Source organism: Oryctolagus cuniculus, chromosome 12 (assembly GCF_964237555.1).
Source record: "Oryctolagus cuniculus chromosome 12, mOryCun1.1, whole genome shotgun sequence".
In the NCBI taxonomy this organism is placed as follows: Eukaryota; Metazoa; Chordata; class Mammalia; order Lagomorpha; family Leporidae; genus Oryctolagus; species Oryctolagus cuniculus.
Genome location: NC_091443.1, coordinates 64,343,669 through 64,358,813, shown reverse-complemented (window position 1 = coordinate 64,358,813; position 15,145 = coordinate 64,343,669). Strand labels below are relative to the sequence as shown.

The window sequence follows — 15,145 nt, the reverse complement described above, 5'->3', positions numbered from 1 at the left end:
TATTACCAGGGAGCTGAATCAAAAGCAGAGCAGCTGGGACATGAACCGGCACCCAAATAGGATGCCAGCATTGTAGATGGCGGCTTTACCTACTGTGCCACAATACCAGCCCCCCCCAGTTTTTTTATAATATACATTTCTCATAAACTTTTTGAAGACGACTCAAGCACAGATTTCAATTTTCTGTATCAAAATAAACTCTCTCTTAATTCCTTTTCCGATGAATTCTTTTGAAGTACACTTGTATCACTGATTTCTTGTAAATCCTAGAAATTCCCTATGTGTAAATATAAGTATGTACACATAGCAATTTATATATACAACCATCTAGAAAAATTTGAAATTGGAAGGAATATTATCTAGTCCAAGGCTTCCAGCTAAATCATGTGCCATCAGGTATCTTTCTAATCTAGATCATCATCTAAAAGAACTGGGTGGGGCAGGGGCAGTGGCTTAGCAGATATAGCCACCACCTGCAGCACTGGCATCCCATACGGGCACCGATTCAAGTCCCAACTTGAATTCCGATCCAACTTTCTCTTATGGCCTGGGAAAGCAATAGAAGATGGCCCAAGGCGCCAGGGCTGTGGCATAGCAGGTAAGCCACTGCCTGCAGTGCTGGCATCCCACATGGGCGCAAGTTCAAGACCTGGCTGCTCTACTTCCGATCCAGTTCTCTGCTCTATGGTCTGGGAAAGCAGAAGAAGATGGTCCAGGTCCTTGTGCCCCTGCACCCATGTGGGAGACCCAGAAGCTCCTGGCTCTTGGCTTCGGACTGGCGCAGCTCCGGCCATTGTGGCCAATCGGAGAGTGAACCAGCAGATGAAAGACTCTCTCTCTGCTTCTCCTTCTCTCTCTGTAACTTTGACTTTCAAAATAAATAAATAAATCTTTAAAAAAAGAAGATGGCCCAGGTCCTTGGGCCCCTGCACCTGCGTGGAAGACCTGGAGGAAGCTCCTGGCTCCTGGCTTTGAATCGGCGCAGCTCTAGCCGTTGTGGCCACTTGGGGAGTGAACCAGCAGTGGAAGATCGATCTCTCTCTCTCTCTCTCTCTCTCTGCCTCTTCTCTCTCTGTATAACTATTTCAAATAAATAAATAATGAAATAAAATAAAATAACTGGACACTGAAATCTTTTTAGAGTATGATAATTTTTTCAAACTCCTCAGCAAGTACTGGTGTGGCACTATATCCTATATTTCAGAAAAAAAATCAGTTTATACTTGAATTCATAATTTACCAATATGTTTAAGAGGGTATATGGAAAACCATGGAGAAATGTACAATCAAATATCCACTTTTGGGGCTGGCAACATAGCTCACTTGGTAAATCCTCTGCCTGTGGCGCCGGCATCCCATATGGGCACCGGGCTCTAGTCCCAGTAGCTCCTCTTCCAGTCCAGCTCTCTGCTGTGGCCCAGGAAGGCAGTGGAAGATGGCCCAAGTGCTTGGGTGCCTGCACCCACATGGGAGACCAGGAAGCACCTGGCTCTTGGCTTCAGATTGGCGCAGTTCCGGTCGTGGTGGCCATTTGGGGGGTGAGCCAACGGAAGGAAGACTTTTCTCTCTGTCTCTCTTTCTCACTAACTCTATCTGTCAAACTAAAAAAAAAAAAACTTCTAACATACCCAATATAGTCATACCTGAGCCCACTTCTTGAACTCCAGACCTAATTATAATTGACATTGTTATAAAGAGTTTTGTTAACAAAGAGAGGAGGGAAAGCTTTTAGTTGTTAAACCCACTATAATCAAGAATCCCCATATAAGGCCACCTTCAAGGGCAGAGCACAGAACCACCCCAATCCACACAGAAAGGGAACTACATAACCCTTGTGCAGAGAGGCCCTAGAATTGCCACAGCTGAAGGCAGGGTGTTTCTAGTAAACTAGTCTTACCTGATGGCAACTATAAAGTAGCAAGGCAGGTGTCAAAACCTGCACCATTCTCAGTAACCCTAAGGAAGTCTAAGGAGTTGATATTAACTCTCAGTAAAGACTATTTATGCGGGCTGGTGCTGTGGCACAGTGGGGAAAGCTGCAGCCTGCAGTTCCAGCATCCCATATGGGCACCAGTTGAAGTCCTGGCTGCTCCACTTCCGACCCAGCTCTCTGCTATGGCTTGGGAAAGCAGCAGAAGACAGCCCAAGTCCTTGGGCCCCTGCACCCATGTGGGAGACCTGGATGAAGCTCCAGGCTCCTGGCTTTCGATGGGCTCAGCTCTGGCCATTGCTACCATCTGGAGGAGTGAACCGGCGGATAGAGGACTCTCTCTTTCTGTGCCTCTGCCTCTCTCTAACTCTGCCTTTCAAATCAATAAATAAATAAATCTTAAAAGAAAAAAAAAAGACTATTTACATATGAACTTGTCTTGAAGTAAGTTGTATTGTTTTCACTGGTGGGGAATTATTTTATATTGTTGAAAGACAACTCTACAGACTCAATCTCTTGACTAAAAACCTTTCTCACTATTAACACTCCTGCTCAGAGGAGGGTGGTGTTTCAGAGATGTGCAAAGCACTAAGGAGGAATGGCAGAGAGAAGAAAAATAGAGCAAAAATTAATTTGTCTTCACCATAATTTTTTTTTTTTTTTTTTTTTGACAGGCAGAGTGGACAGTGAGAGAGAGAGACAGAGAGAAAGGTCTTCCTTTGCCGTTGGTTCACCCTCCAATGGCTGCCGCAGCCGGCGCACAGCGCTGATCCGATGGCAGGAGCCAGGTACTTCTCCTGGTCTCCCATGGGGTGCAGGGCCCAAGCACTTGGGCCATCCTCCACTGCCTTCCCTGGCCACAGCAGAGAGCTGGCCTGGAAGAGGGGCAACTGGGACAGAATCCAGCGCCCCGACCGGGACTAGAACCCAGTGTGCTGGCGCCGCAAGGCGGAGGATTAGCCTATTGAGCCACGGCGCCGGCCCGCCTTAATTCTTAATCATAATGCAGAACAACAGACTAGTAACCTAGGTAAAGCATATAACTACAACCAAAGGTAGCACTAGATGAAAGATTACAACAATGAAGCCTGCACCTTAAACTATCCCTCCTGAACCCTCCACACCCCAACATCTCCCCCTACCTGAGAACTTCAACAGCTGGCTTCTCTTGGGGATTGGAAGAGACTTAAAGACATTATAGAAAACAAACAAAATCTACCTTCAAATAATTGAGGAAATCTCAATACGGACTCAATGTAGAGAATAGAATTATTGTCTAGTTAGGTGTGAAAATAGTATGTGGTTATGCAGGAAAAAGTCCCCATTCTCAGGAGATACATGCAGAAGGATTCAGGGGCACCAGAGGACCTCTAAATGCAATTTTCAAATAGTCTGTCAAAAAATATAAAGAAAGCAAAATGTTAACTGCTGGGTTAAGGTGGACTATATATGAGTGTTCACTATTCTTTAAATTTTCTGTACATTTTTCAAAGTTTTCATTACGAATAGTTTGGGGGAAAACCTAATCTGAAAAATTCAATTCACAGTTTGCCTTCTCTCAATTATCTATTTGTTCCTTCCCTTCCATAACAATGTTTGCTGTATGTAATGCTTTACCACAATTTTGTGGTATAGATTTTGTATTTTTTCCTCACCCCTTCAAAGCAGAGAACTTAGCTTTTACCTTTGCAGCTGCTGCCCAGGTCCAACTATCTTCTAAATGAGTAAAAAACTCTATGCTCAGGACCACCTTTCTCTTCCAAAATATGTTCATAGGATCTCCCTCCCTCAGAACCTTATTCTCAGATAAGACACTTGGTTGCTCCTTGTCCCTTTCTGGCAGCAAATGAGAATAAAAATTTGGACCATAACTAGAAATGCTCAGGGTTTAAAAATCGCTTAACTCCAAAGGAGCTCCAGGTATTATGTGTGCATTTCCACTACAAAAGAAGACAGAAAAGACAGCAGGGTCATCAGCAGTCACAGAACCTTCAGACACGGAAGCATAGAGGGGAAGGGCCTAGATGAGGTCCTCCATTTGGAGGCAGAAGCAGTTCAAGGTTGAACCTCACTACGTTCTGTCTCAGGAAGTTGTTCTCAAGCAATTGCCTTTGCCAAAGCTGTGCTCTTTGTTAGAACTACGGAGAAACCCACACCCATTCTATCATCACTACACCCTTTCAAGCAAACAAACCCTCACCAGGCTGTACAACTTACTTCCTAAACCTGTTCAACACTGTCTCCAAACCACATGACACACACCAGAAAGTAGAGACTAAAAATAAACCAGTCTGCATTCATTACTATTTAGTTGCGTGAACTGTTTCTCATAGATGAGATTTTAAATAATTCACAGTCAGGTCATCAGTACAGTTAAGTGAACTGTACAGTTCACTGGGGAGACTAAAGAAACACCCAGGATATTTGTGACCTTCCTTCAATTACATCTTTTATTCATTTGCGCTTTAATTAATAAAAACATAAAGTGTGAAAGAAGGTAGTAAAATGAAGAAAATACAGCAAATGTTTTATGCCAATAAGTGTTGCTTAGGTATTTTCTTTCTTTCTTTTTTTTTTGGGGGGGGGGGGAACAGGCAAAGTGGACAGTGAGAGAGAGAGACAGAGAGAAAGGTCTTCCTTTTTCGTTGGTTCATCCTCCAATGGCCACTGATTTGGATCAGCGGACTGCACCGCGCTGATCGGAAGCAAGGAGCCAGGTGCTTCTCCTGGTCTCCCATGCGGGTGCAGGGCCCAAGCACTTGGGCCATCCTCCACTGCCTTCCCAGGCCACAGCAGAGAGCTGGACTGGAAGAGGAGCAACCGGGACAGAATCCAGCGCCCCAACAGGGCCTAGAACCCAGTGTATCAGCGCCGCAGGCAGAGGATTAGCCTATTGAGCCGCGGCGCCGGCCTGCTTAGGTATTTTCTTAAACTGCTTAGAATCATCAGCATTTCTGATTTTTAAAAGTGGGTTTTGGGAATGGCGCTGTGGATTAGTGGTTAAAGCCACCACCTATAGTGCCTGCATTCCATATGGACGCCGGTTCAAGTCCCGGCTGCTCTACTGCCAATCCAGCTCATTGCTAACACCTGGGAAAGCAGAAGATGGCCCAAGTCCTTGGGCCCCTGAACCTGTGTGGGAGACCCGGAGGAAGCTCCAGGCTCCTGGTTTCGGGTTGGCGCAGCTCCAGCCGTTGCAGCCATCTGAGGAGTGACCGGCAGATGGAAGACCTCTCTCTCTTCTCTGCCTCTGCCTCTCTGCTTTTCAAATAAATAAACAAATCTTAAAAAAAAAAAAAAAGTCGTTTTTTTGGGGCCAGTGCTGTGGCACAGGTTACCAATCCTCCACTTTTGGCGCCTGCATCTCAGCATCCCATATGGGCGCTGGTTCTAGTCCCACTGCTTCTCTTCCAATCTAGCTCTCTGCTGTGGCCTGGGAAAGCAGTGGAAGATGGCTCAAGTCCTTGGGCCCCTGCACCCACGTGGGAGACCTGGAAGAAGCTCCTGGCTCCCGGCTTTGGATCAGCCCAGCTCTGGTCATTGCGGCCATTTGGGGAGTGAACCAGCAGATGGAAGACCTTTCTCTCTGTTTCTCCCTCTCACTGTAACCCTACTTCTCAAATAAATATTTTTTAAAAAAAGAATGTTTTTGGCCAGCGCCGCGGCTCACTGGGCTAATCCTCCGCCTTGCGGCGCCGGCACACCGGGTTCTAGTCCCGGTCCAGGCGCCGGATTCTGTCCTGGTTGCCCCTCTTTCAGGCCAGCTCTCTACTGTGGCCAGGGAGTGCAGTGGAGGATGGCCCAAGTGCTTGGGCCCTGCACCCCATGGGAGACCTGGAGAAATACCTGGCTCCTGCCATCGGATCAGCACGGTGCGCCGGCCACAGCGCGCCAGCCGCAGTGGCCATTGGGGGGTGAACCAACGGCAAAGGAAGACCTTTCTCTCTGTCTCTCTCTCTCACTGTCCACTCTGCCTGTCAGAAAAAAAAATTTTTTTTTAAATATTCATTTATTTGAAAGGTAGTTACAGCAGAAAGAGAGAGAGAGAGAGAGTTTCTATCTGCTGGTTCACTCCCCAGATGGTCAGAACACCCAGGACCAGGCCAGGCTGGAGCCAGGAGCCAGAAGCCAGAAGCTTCTTTAGGGTCTCCCATTTGGAAGCAGGGGCCCAAGAACTTGGTCCACCCTCTGCTGCTTTCCCAGGAGCTTTAGTAGGGAGCTGGATCAGAAGTGGAGCGGCTAGGATTCAAACTGCTGCCCATATCAGGTGCTGGCACTGCAGGCTGTGGCTTAATCCACTGAACCACAGTGCACTGGCACCTGCAAGTGTTTAAGTTTTGTATTTATTTTATTTATTTGAAGACAGATAAACAGAGACTGATAGAGAAAGAACTGCTGGTTCACTTGCAAAAATGCCCACAATAGCTGGGGCTGGGCCAAGTCAAAGCCAGAAACTGGGAACTCAGTCTGCGTTTCGGGCCTGGATGGCAGGGACGCAATTACCTGAGTCATCACCTGCTGCCTCCCAGAATGCACGTTAGCAGGAAGCTGGAATCAGGAATGGAGCTGGTACTCAAACCCAAGCACTCTGATATGGGCATCCCAACTGGAGTCTTAACTGACACACCAAACATCCATACCTAATTTTTTTTTTTTTTTTAATTTTTGACAGGCAGAGTGGACAGTGAGAGAGAGAGACAGAAAGGTCTTCCTTTTGCCGTTGGTTCACCCTCCAATGGCCGCCGCGGCTGGCGCGCTGTGGCCGGCGCACCGCGCTGATCCGATGGCAGGAGCCAGGAGCCAGGTGCTTTTCCTGGTCTCCCATGGGGTGCAGGGCCCAAGCACCTGGGCCATCCTCCACTGCACTCCCTGGCCACAGCAGAGGGCTGGCCTGGAAGAGGGGCAACCGGGACAGAATCCGGCGCCCCGACCGGGACTAGAACCCGGTGTGCTGGCGCCGCTAGGCGGAGGATTAGCCTAGTGAGCCACGGCGCCGGCCCATACCTAATTTTTAAAAGTTTCATTCCCTTAGAATTGACAAATCAACATCTGTACTTGAGTCTTCATCCAATGCCCACTGAAAACAGGAAAAGTATAAAACGCTGTCATTTCCCCAATTACATAGTCCTGTGCAATTTACATAACTAGCATTTGTAAAGGGTATGTTACCCAAGAGATGACTGGTTGAAAACAATAATAGCTTGGCCGGCGCCGCAGCTCACTAGGCTAATCCTCCGCCTGCGAAGCCAGCACACCGGGTTCTAGTCCCGGTCGGGGTGCCGGATTCTGTCCCAGTTGCTCCTCTTCCAGTCCAGCTCTCTGCTGTGGCCCAGGAGTGCAGTGGAGGATGGCCCAAATGCTTGGGCCCTGTACCCACATGGGAGATTGGGAGGAAGCACCTGGCTCCTGCCTTTGGATCGGCGCGGTGCGCGAGCCATGGCAGCCATTTGGGGGGTGAACCAATGGAAGGAAGACCTTTCTCTCTCTGACTGTCTAACTTTGCCTGTCCAAAAAAAAAGAAAAAAGAAAAAGAAAACAATAATAGCTAACACTTATATGCATTTAATATACTAGACACTATCCTAACTTGTTCACAAAATTTATCCCACTTAATGCTTACATTATTTTACAGAGAAGGTACAACTACCTTTCTCAATTTACAGACAATGCAACTGAATCTCACAGCTAATTCTTACTTAGAATTACTTTACCAAACATTCGGTGGCTAAATTTCAAAAACCAGCTATACAAGTCATATATGAAGTCTAATCAACTTAAATTTATGAAAAATGGGGCCAGTGCTGTGGCATAGTGGGTAAAGCCACCACCTGCAGTACCTGCATCCATATGGGCGCCGGTTTGAGACCCGGCTGCTCCACTTCCAATCCCGCTCTCTGCTACAGCCTGGGAAAGCAGTAGAAGATGGCCCAAGTGCTCGGGCCCCTGCACTGTGTGGGAGACCCAGAAGAAGCTCCTGGTTCCCCGCTTCTGACCAGTGCAACACCAGCCATTGGGGCCATCTGGAGAGTGAACCAGCAGATGGAAGACCTCTCTCTCTCTCTGCCTTTCAAATAAATGAACCTTCAAAAAATGCTTAAATATAATCTTCAATTCCATTGCAGATATTTCATATTGAATATAAAGTTAGTTTGCCTCAATTATGATACATTTTCTTACTGACAAAGAGAACTGTAAGATGTCCTATACTTGTTTTTAGAGTTTTTGATAGTTCCCAAATTTATTCTTCCTGAAATGAGGCGCTAGAAAATAAGCCAAATTTCACCCTCCCTAGCCCACCTTCCAGGCATCTGTTGTTTTATTCCTCTCTATCTTTGGCATCATGCTAAAATTACTGCCTCAAAGAAGAGGGGGAAAAAAAAAGCCAGAGTTGCTGGCAGTGAGCGTTTGGCCTGGTGGTTAAATCACAGGCTAGGAAGCCAAGTACCTGGTTTCAACCAGGCTCTCTCCCCTGGCTCCAGCTTCCTGCTAATGCAGATCCTAGGAGGCAGCGGAAACGGCTCAAGTAGCTGGGTTCCTGCCATCCCCCAATGGGACACCTCGATTGAGTTCCTGGCTCCTGGTTTAGGCCCTCTAGTCACTGTGGGCATTTAGGGAATGAACAAGAGTCCCTCTGTCTGCTTCCCAAATAAATCTATAAAAACTTAAAAAAAAAACACACAATTCTGCTGATGGGCACTAACTGGAGTTCAAGCCCCAGGGGGAGGAATGACTTTGTAGCAGGAAAGGGGAGATCACTCCTGGAAGGCACCCAAAATGCCCTAGGTTAATTTACCCAAATCTAATCCATTCATGAGTGAGTCAAAGCCCAATTCCCGTCCTCCACAAGGCCAGCACACAAGGACCTTCTCTTCCTGGAGAAGGTGGGTGCCATACAATTTCAGCTTCCTTATGTCACAATACTAATCATAACTCTCTTCAGCTTATCTCTCCAACCAGTTTGTGGGCGTCTTCTGTCACCATCTGCTCTAAGCACCCAGCATAGCTCTGAACACAGGCACGGCAGAAATTCAGTCAGTACTTGTCCGACTAGGTGTTCTGGTTCATTACATTTATGAGCACTGGTTGAGGTGAAGAACCTTCCTCATGCTTGCTCTACTCTTTAGCACACGGATAAACAGCCCTTCCGTGGGTCTCAGTTCTGTCTGTCTGTATGTCATGTGGACAAACCCATAACCCAGAGTCTTAGAGAGCAATCCAGGCCCTTCCCATTTACTCAGATGTAAATAAACCAGAATGAGATTACTGCTCCCTTCATTCTGAGGCAAAAATAACTTTTCCTATACTCACTATGGTTTACAATTCCTCATTATGTGATCCTTTATTTTCAGCATGAATGCCTTAATTTGGGTGTCACCCTAGACCTAAAGTACTTATTATATTCACAAGTGTGGCCGGAGGTCATGGCCACAAAATGTAATAAAATGCTTGCTGGATCCAAACTGCCTATATTTCTACATCTGGAGTCAAAGTAAGTCATAAAAAGACCATAAGGTCAAGTGGTCAAACAAGTATAGCAGGTTGTAAACAGCTAGCCACCTTCTGTCATTCATTCCCACTGTGTGAAGGGCTGCCTCGCTAGGTGCTGAGATCACCATCATTAACAGTCTTCATATGGCCACATGTCAGGGAAGCTCAAAGAGCAAAACCAATGGGAGGACGGGTAGGGCTACATACTATCCCTTCCAACCTGAAGAATCTAGAAGCGAAACCTGTCAGAAGGCACAGGACATGTGGTTTATCCCAGGCCACCGCTGCCTGGTGGCGTCTGTGGTTCCTCCAGCACTCCTCAGTACCGTCTGCACAGACTATTGAGTTACTCACCAGCCACATCACTGTCAAAGACTAGGCCTGAGGAGGCACAGCGCAGGTGCTTACGTAACTCATAACTCAACAAGAGTCATAAAGGCATACTGAGAAAATACCGTAGGCATCAACATAATTGTACCGTACACTGCATTATCAAGGGCTATTCAAACCTAGGACAGTGTTTTACAGAGCTCCTGAGTTCCCAAAGCACTGTTGTTCCTTTGTTCAAGGTAATGAGGAAGCGAAGAAAAAAAAATCAGTTCCTAGTACAAATTCACACTGAGATTTCTGGAGTAAATCCAATTTCGACAGAAACTGCCTAACATACATCAGTAGAGTAGAAATCGACATATATGAAATAAGAACCTAGAACAGCAAGTATCCTCAGTGTCACGTTAAAAAACGGGGGGTCACAGTACACCTGTTTTCCCCAAAGTTTAAATTTTTAAATAGCATCACACCCTCAAACCTGAAAGGTCCCCAGCCGCTAGGTCACGTCTCCCAAAGCTTTACTACATGGCCTTGTTTTGGGTTTATTTCTCCAGTTTCTGACAAGTGCGTGTCTGTCATCTCCCACAGCTGTCAGTGGTTTTAGGTCCTTGCCCAAACACGTCACAGGAATGGATTATGTTTCCTACAGGACCCATCCCGAGTTCCTGGATCTGCGTCTCCTACTGCCCAGGACGTCTCTTCCAAGGGAAGGCCGGTGCAACACAAGATAAAAGCAGTTCGAGGGCTTTCACAGTCAGGTGGGTTAAAAAAAAAAAAATAACAATAACGCCTGCAATCTAAGGGTGACCGAGACTCCCCTGTGAGGAGGAGGGCAGCCCTGCAAGAGCCACAGCCCGCGCCGGGGCGCGACAGCTGCAAGAACGGCTCCTCCCGATGCTCTAACGCGGGAGGCGGCCCAGGACCCCCAGCTTCACAGGAAAACCCCAGCTCCAGACCTCCACGGCAGCCGCCCGCGGTCCTGAGGCGAGCCGCAGGCGCCCGGCGCCGTGCCCACCCCCAACCCGAACTCACAGCCGGTCTCCTTCTTGATCTCCTCGAGCTCTTCGTCCCGCAGTAACGTGGAGGCCCGAGACCCCATCCCCGAGCCGGGAGCTCCTCAGGGAGCACGGGCGCCTGAAGCGACGGCGGCAGGAGAAAACGAGGGAGGGAAAGCAGGGCTAGGGGTCAAGAAGGGAGAGGGCAGCGTTTCTACGGCGGACCCGGGAGGGAACCGAGGGGCGGTGTGCGGGGGAGGGCGGGCCCGGGGAACAGCCAATCAGGAGCGAGGCCTCGCCCTGCGCAGGGGCAGACGTCGCCGCTCGGAGTCCCAGCCCCCGAATGAATCAGCCCAGCGCCAGCCCGAGTAGTCTTGGCGATGAGCCCCGCCCCGCGGAACAGCGGCCGCCACCGGCCTTAAAGGGGCGATGCCACTGGGGCGCTAGCGGCCGCAATTAAAAGGGCAACTTCACCGGCTCTCGGTTTAACCACAAACTAGCCTGCGGCGGGCGAGGAACGTAGCCAGCGCGTTTCTCACAGGATTGCCACACTACAGGTGACAGGGACTGCGGAGAGAGACAATAAAAACAGACAAAACTTCGCGGGGTGTGTGTGTGGCGGGTGGGGGTGGGGGACCCACTAGGGTGTGTCCCCTGGGAACTGCATGCCGGGAGCCGCACCTCCTTATCTTTCCGGGGCCGCCCTGCCTCCTCCTGGCCGCAGGGGGCGCCTGGGAGCCGGCCGCGAGGCCCGACGCCGAGGGGCGCTCCGGGAAGCAGCCGCGCTGGCGGTGAAGCCCCGCGCCCCGCCGCGCCCTTCCCTGCCCAGTCCTGCGGTTTGCCGTCGGGACCGCGCTCTGACTCGGCTGGGGGCGCCCTAAGGTTTCTTCCGGGGACCGGCGCGCGAGCGCCTCCCCGATTTGGCCGAAGTTACCCAGCCGGCTTTCCCGCACTCCCTTTGGGAAAGCAAACCCTAACGGTGAAGGACCGTGCGTTTGTAGCGCACGGCCCACCGTCTGTTGGAAGTTTCTATCTTAGGAGAGAGGGATTCGGTGGCGGTCGTTAGGTCATACTCGCGCTTTGATACAGAGTTGAAAGCTGCCCGTTAAGTCACTGCACGCTGCGGAACACCTTCACAGCTGTTCAGACGTGGAGGAACTGTCAGCACCTGCTTGCTTGGGCGCTCTGTCCTGGCAAGTGTCCCTCAGCCAGCCTAGGTTCCTGCTTTCCAACCTTACCTAGGGCTTTTTCCAGCTTAGCCCCCAAGTCCCCAGGCTTCCCGGAGGTTCGAGTCTCACCCGGGGTTTTGCGTGATGGACGCACTCTTGTCCGCCTGAGAACAGTGTTTTGGACCTGCCCCCAAGAACCACTTGCTAACGTGGGAGTAGGAGGGAAAGCTTGTCAGCAACACACATGGCCTCTTGCTCGCTGCAGCTCAAAGCCCAAGTCTTGATCCTGACCTTGCTTTACCTTCCTAATCTTAAGTCTTGCCATTTATAGTTGTTTCCACCCAGAGCTTTCTTTGCTTCCTGTCGCTATTTTTTTCCTTAACTTTTTTGATGTTTATTTAACGTTAATGTCCTTGTTTTCCAATCATTTCACAAACTTTTTTCCTTGGGTATCTTTTTAAATACATTTATTTTTGCCTCTTTCGTATCTGTAAGAATCGCTTCTTTGCCTGTTAGAGGAATTTGAAGAACGACTTTTCACAGGTTCTCCAGTGACTTGTTTTGTGTTCTCTCTGGATGCGTAATGTTTGATCTTGCACTAGGCCACAAGGGTCCTCCTCCACCAGGGACCTGATTTTAGTTGAGGTTCCATTACCTTCTACCTGTGTGTCTTTGGGCAGGTGTCTTGAATCTCGAAATTTCTCATCTCTAAATTAGGTTGTGGTGGTTGTAAGTATAAAATAATGTTTGTGAAAGCACTTGACCTTAAAATATGAAAATACAGACTAGTTCTCTGAATGAAAATGCTGTATGGCTTCTCACCTTCTTTCTGGGATTAGGCTCTAGTCATTTTGTCATTTTATACTTAAATTGCAAAATGCAGTGAGTTTTCCTAGTGTGGCAAAGGCAAGCAGCTTTGAAATTGAAACTTCCACCGAAGAGCATTTATCTAGGGTTCTAGAGACAGGGGCATACAAACACCAGAGCTGTTTTAAAAGATACCCTTTTGGGAAAAGTATTTATGTTTTAAATAACAGTATTGTACTACCCAATACAAGAGTATATTTTGATCTGTCTGTCTATATGACTGATTGGTGACACTAAGCAGCTGAACCCCTGAGCTGTAACCAGGGTGATGTGGAAATAGTCCGTGCAGTGACATCATTGTGACGTGCATGAATTGTGATAGTTCTAAGTCATTTATGGTTTGGTTGGTAACCATATCAAACTCTGGAGATGTTATAATCTGAAGGCTCTAAACCTAGAAGAAGTTACTTCCCAGACATTTCTGGGTTAATACTTTATTATAGTGTGCATTGGCAAGTATTTTTATCCATGTCAATATTTTTCATTTGTTCTTTTGTTTTTTGTTGTTGATGTCAAAGTGATACATCTATACACAATTTAATACCTCAAAGTGTTCTGCTTGTTCCATCTAGCTAAGGAAAGAAAGATGATATTATCCCCCATTTTATAGACAAAGAAGCCAAGCCTGCCTGGCCAAAGTGTTACAGTTTCCAGTGGATGAATTAGAATTGAAGCTTATTATTATTATTATTATTATTTGTTTGTTTGAAAGGCAGAATGATAGGGAGAGCTCTTTCTTCTACTGGTTCATTCCCAAATGCCTGCAACAGCCAGGGGTAGGCCAGGCCGAAGGCAGGAGCCCAGGTCTCCATCCGAGTCTCCCCTTGGGGTAGCAGAGACACAGGCACCTGGGCCATTATCTGCTGCCCTGTCGGGGGCATTAGCACGCAGCGGGATGGGAGCCGAGGAGCCAGGACTCAAACCCATGCTCTGATAGGGGATGCCGGCATTCCAAGTGGTGGCTGAACTCGCTGCACCACAACGCCTGGCCCAGAGTTGATGCTTCTAGTGATCTTGTTCTCATCATCCTAAAAAGAGCAGCAACTGAATTACTCGTATTTTTATTCTTCTTGTCTCTTACAGATATAAATGAGGAGAAGAAAACATAGATCCAGGTGTTTGGATACTTAAAGAAGAATCCTTCAAGACTGCTTTTGGCATCAAATGCAATGGACCCCAGCAGTGATTATCATTTCCTCAGTCAGATTCTGTGGAGAAGAGTGAGGCTCACCTTGGTTTGTGGAGCCTTCGAGGGTGTGCTCCAGCATGTGGACCCTAACAGGATCGTTGTCCTGAAGAAAGGTTTCATTCTATTTCTCATACTCGTTTGCTTGTTAGGGGATGACTGGCTGAGTTTGAGTGATGGCTTTGGGCTCTTTGAGCAATTGAAAGGGTGGCATTCTTCGCTGTGTCAGGGAAGGAACTGGAGGACGTTCAGTGTACTGTTTTCCCTAGTGGAGCAACATGGTTGCATGTGCTGGTTTGTCTTCACTTCTGTAGACTTATTGACATGATAGAGGAGATTTCACTAGTTAGGGTTTTTTTTTTTTTTTTTTTTAAATCAGGCACTTCTTTTAATTTCTCTCCATATACATCTGGAAGCTAAAATTAAGCACTCAGTTATAATTACCTAATTGATGGGTTCTCATGCAAAGACCAAGTCCAGGGGCAGGCTGCTGAGAGTACAGTGGCTGAAAGCCCCAGCAGGGACAGGTGCCTTGGGCTTCTGCTCTGCCACCACAGTGATCATCAGTCATCCTCGTGGTCACAAGGTGGCCACTACACAGTTCCAGTTTATCATAAAATGATACAGTTCAATTCAGGAACAGCCAGATTGGAAGAGATGCATAGAGCAAGGTCTGGGGAGGAGGCTTCCATGCCCTCTCTGATGTTCACGAGCTCAGAAGCTCCAATATGTAGGTTTTTTTTTTTTTTAAGATTTATTTATTTTTTTCAAAGTCAAAGTTACACAAAGAGAGGAGAAGGAGAGAGAGAGAGACCGACCAATACGTAGTTTCAATTCTAGAGTACTGACTGGCTAGGGTAGTTGTTTTCCTGACCTAAGTTTTAAGTTTACAGTAGGAACCTGTATACATGGCATTTGAGAGATGGGTCTAATTGTTAAGTCACATATGGACTTCAAATAGGCTTTCATGGGCCATAACAGAACTTTGTTTTAAAAGATTTATTTTACGGCCGGTGCCGCAGCTCACTTGGCTAATCCTCCACCTTTGATGCCAGCACCCCGGGTTCTAGTCCCAGCTGGGACACCAGGTTCTGTCCCAGTTGCTCCTCTTCCAGTCCAGCTCTCTGCTGTGGCCCGGGAAGGCAGTGGAAGATGGCCCAAGTGCTTGGGCCCTGCACCC

The 15,145-nt window shown here is 47.9% G+C and overlaps 2 protein-coding genes across 9 annotated transcripts in view; one reads left to right on the top strand and one right to left on the bottom strand.

Annotated features, from left to right (window-relative positions):
- Positions 1-11,101, bottom strand: part of CHP1 (calcineurin like EF-hand protein 1) — a 58,027-nt gene extending 46,926 nt beyond the window's left edge. Inside the window, exon 1 of the mRNA XM_051822078.2 lies at positions 10,781-11,101. Coding sequence (XP_051678038.1) covers positions 10,781-10,847 — 67 coding nt within the window. The 5' untranslated portion in view covers positions 10,848-11,101. The remainder of the gene's footprint in view (positions 1-10,780) is intronic.
- Positions 10,423-15,145, top strand: part of EXD1 (exonuclease 3'-5' domain containing 1) — a 39,459-nt gene continuing 34,736 nt past the window's right edge. For 2 of the 8 annotated variants that reach the window (XM_070054008.1, XM_070054009.1), the window contains exons 1-2: positions 11,140-11,300; positions 13,863-14,081. In XM_070054008.1, the coding sequence (XP_069910109.1) occupies positions 13,949-14,081 (133 nt within the window). In that variant the 5' untranslated portion in view covers positions 11,140-11,300; positions 13,863-13,948. Of the gene's footprint in view, positions 10,507-11,137; positions 11,301-11,476; positions 11,961-13,862; positions 14,082-15,145 lie in introns of those variants that run through there. The other 6 variants (XM_051822057.2, XM_051822055.2, XM_051822059.2 and 3 more) reach the window with 6 other exon arrangements.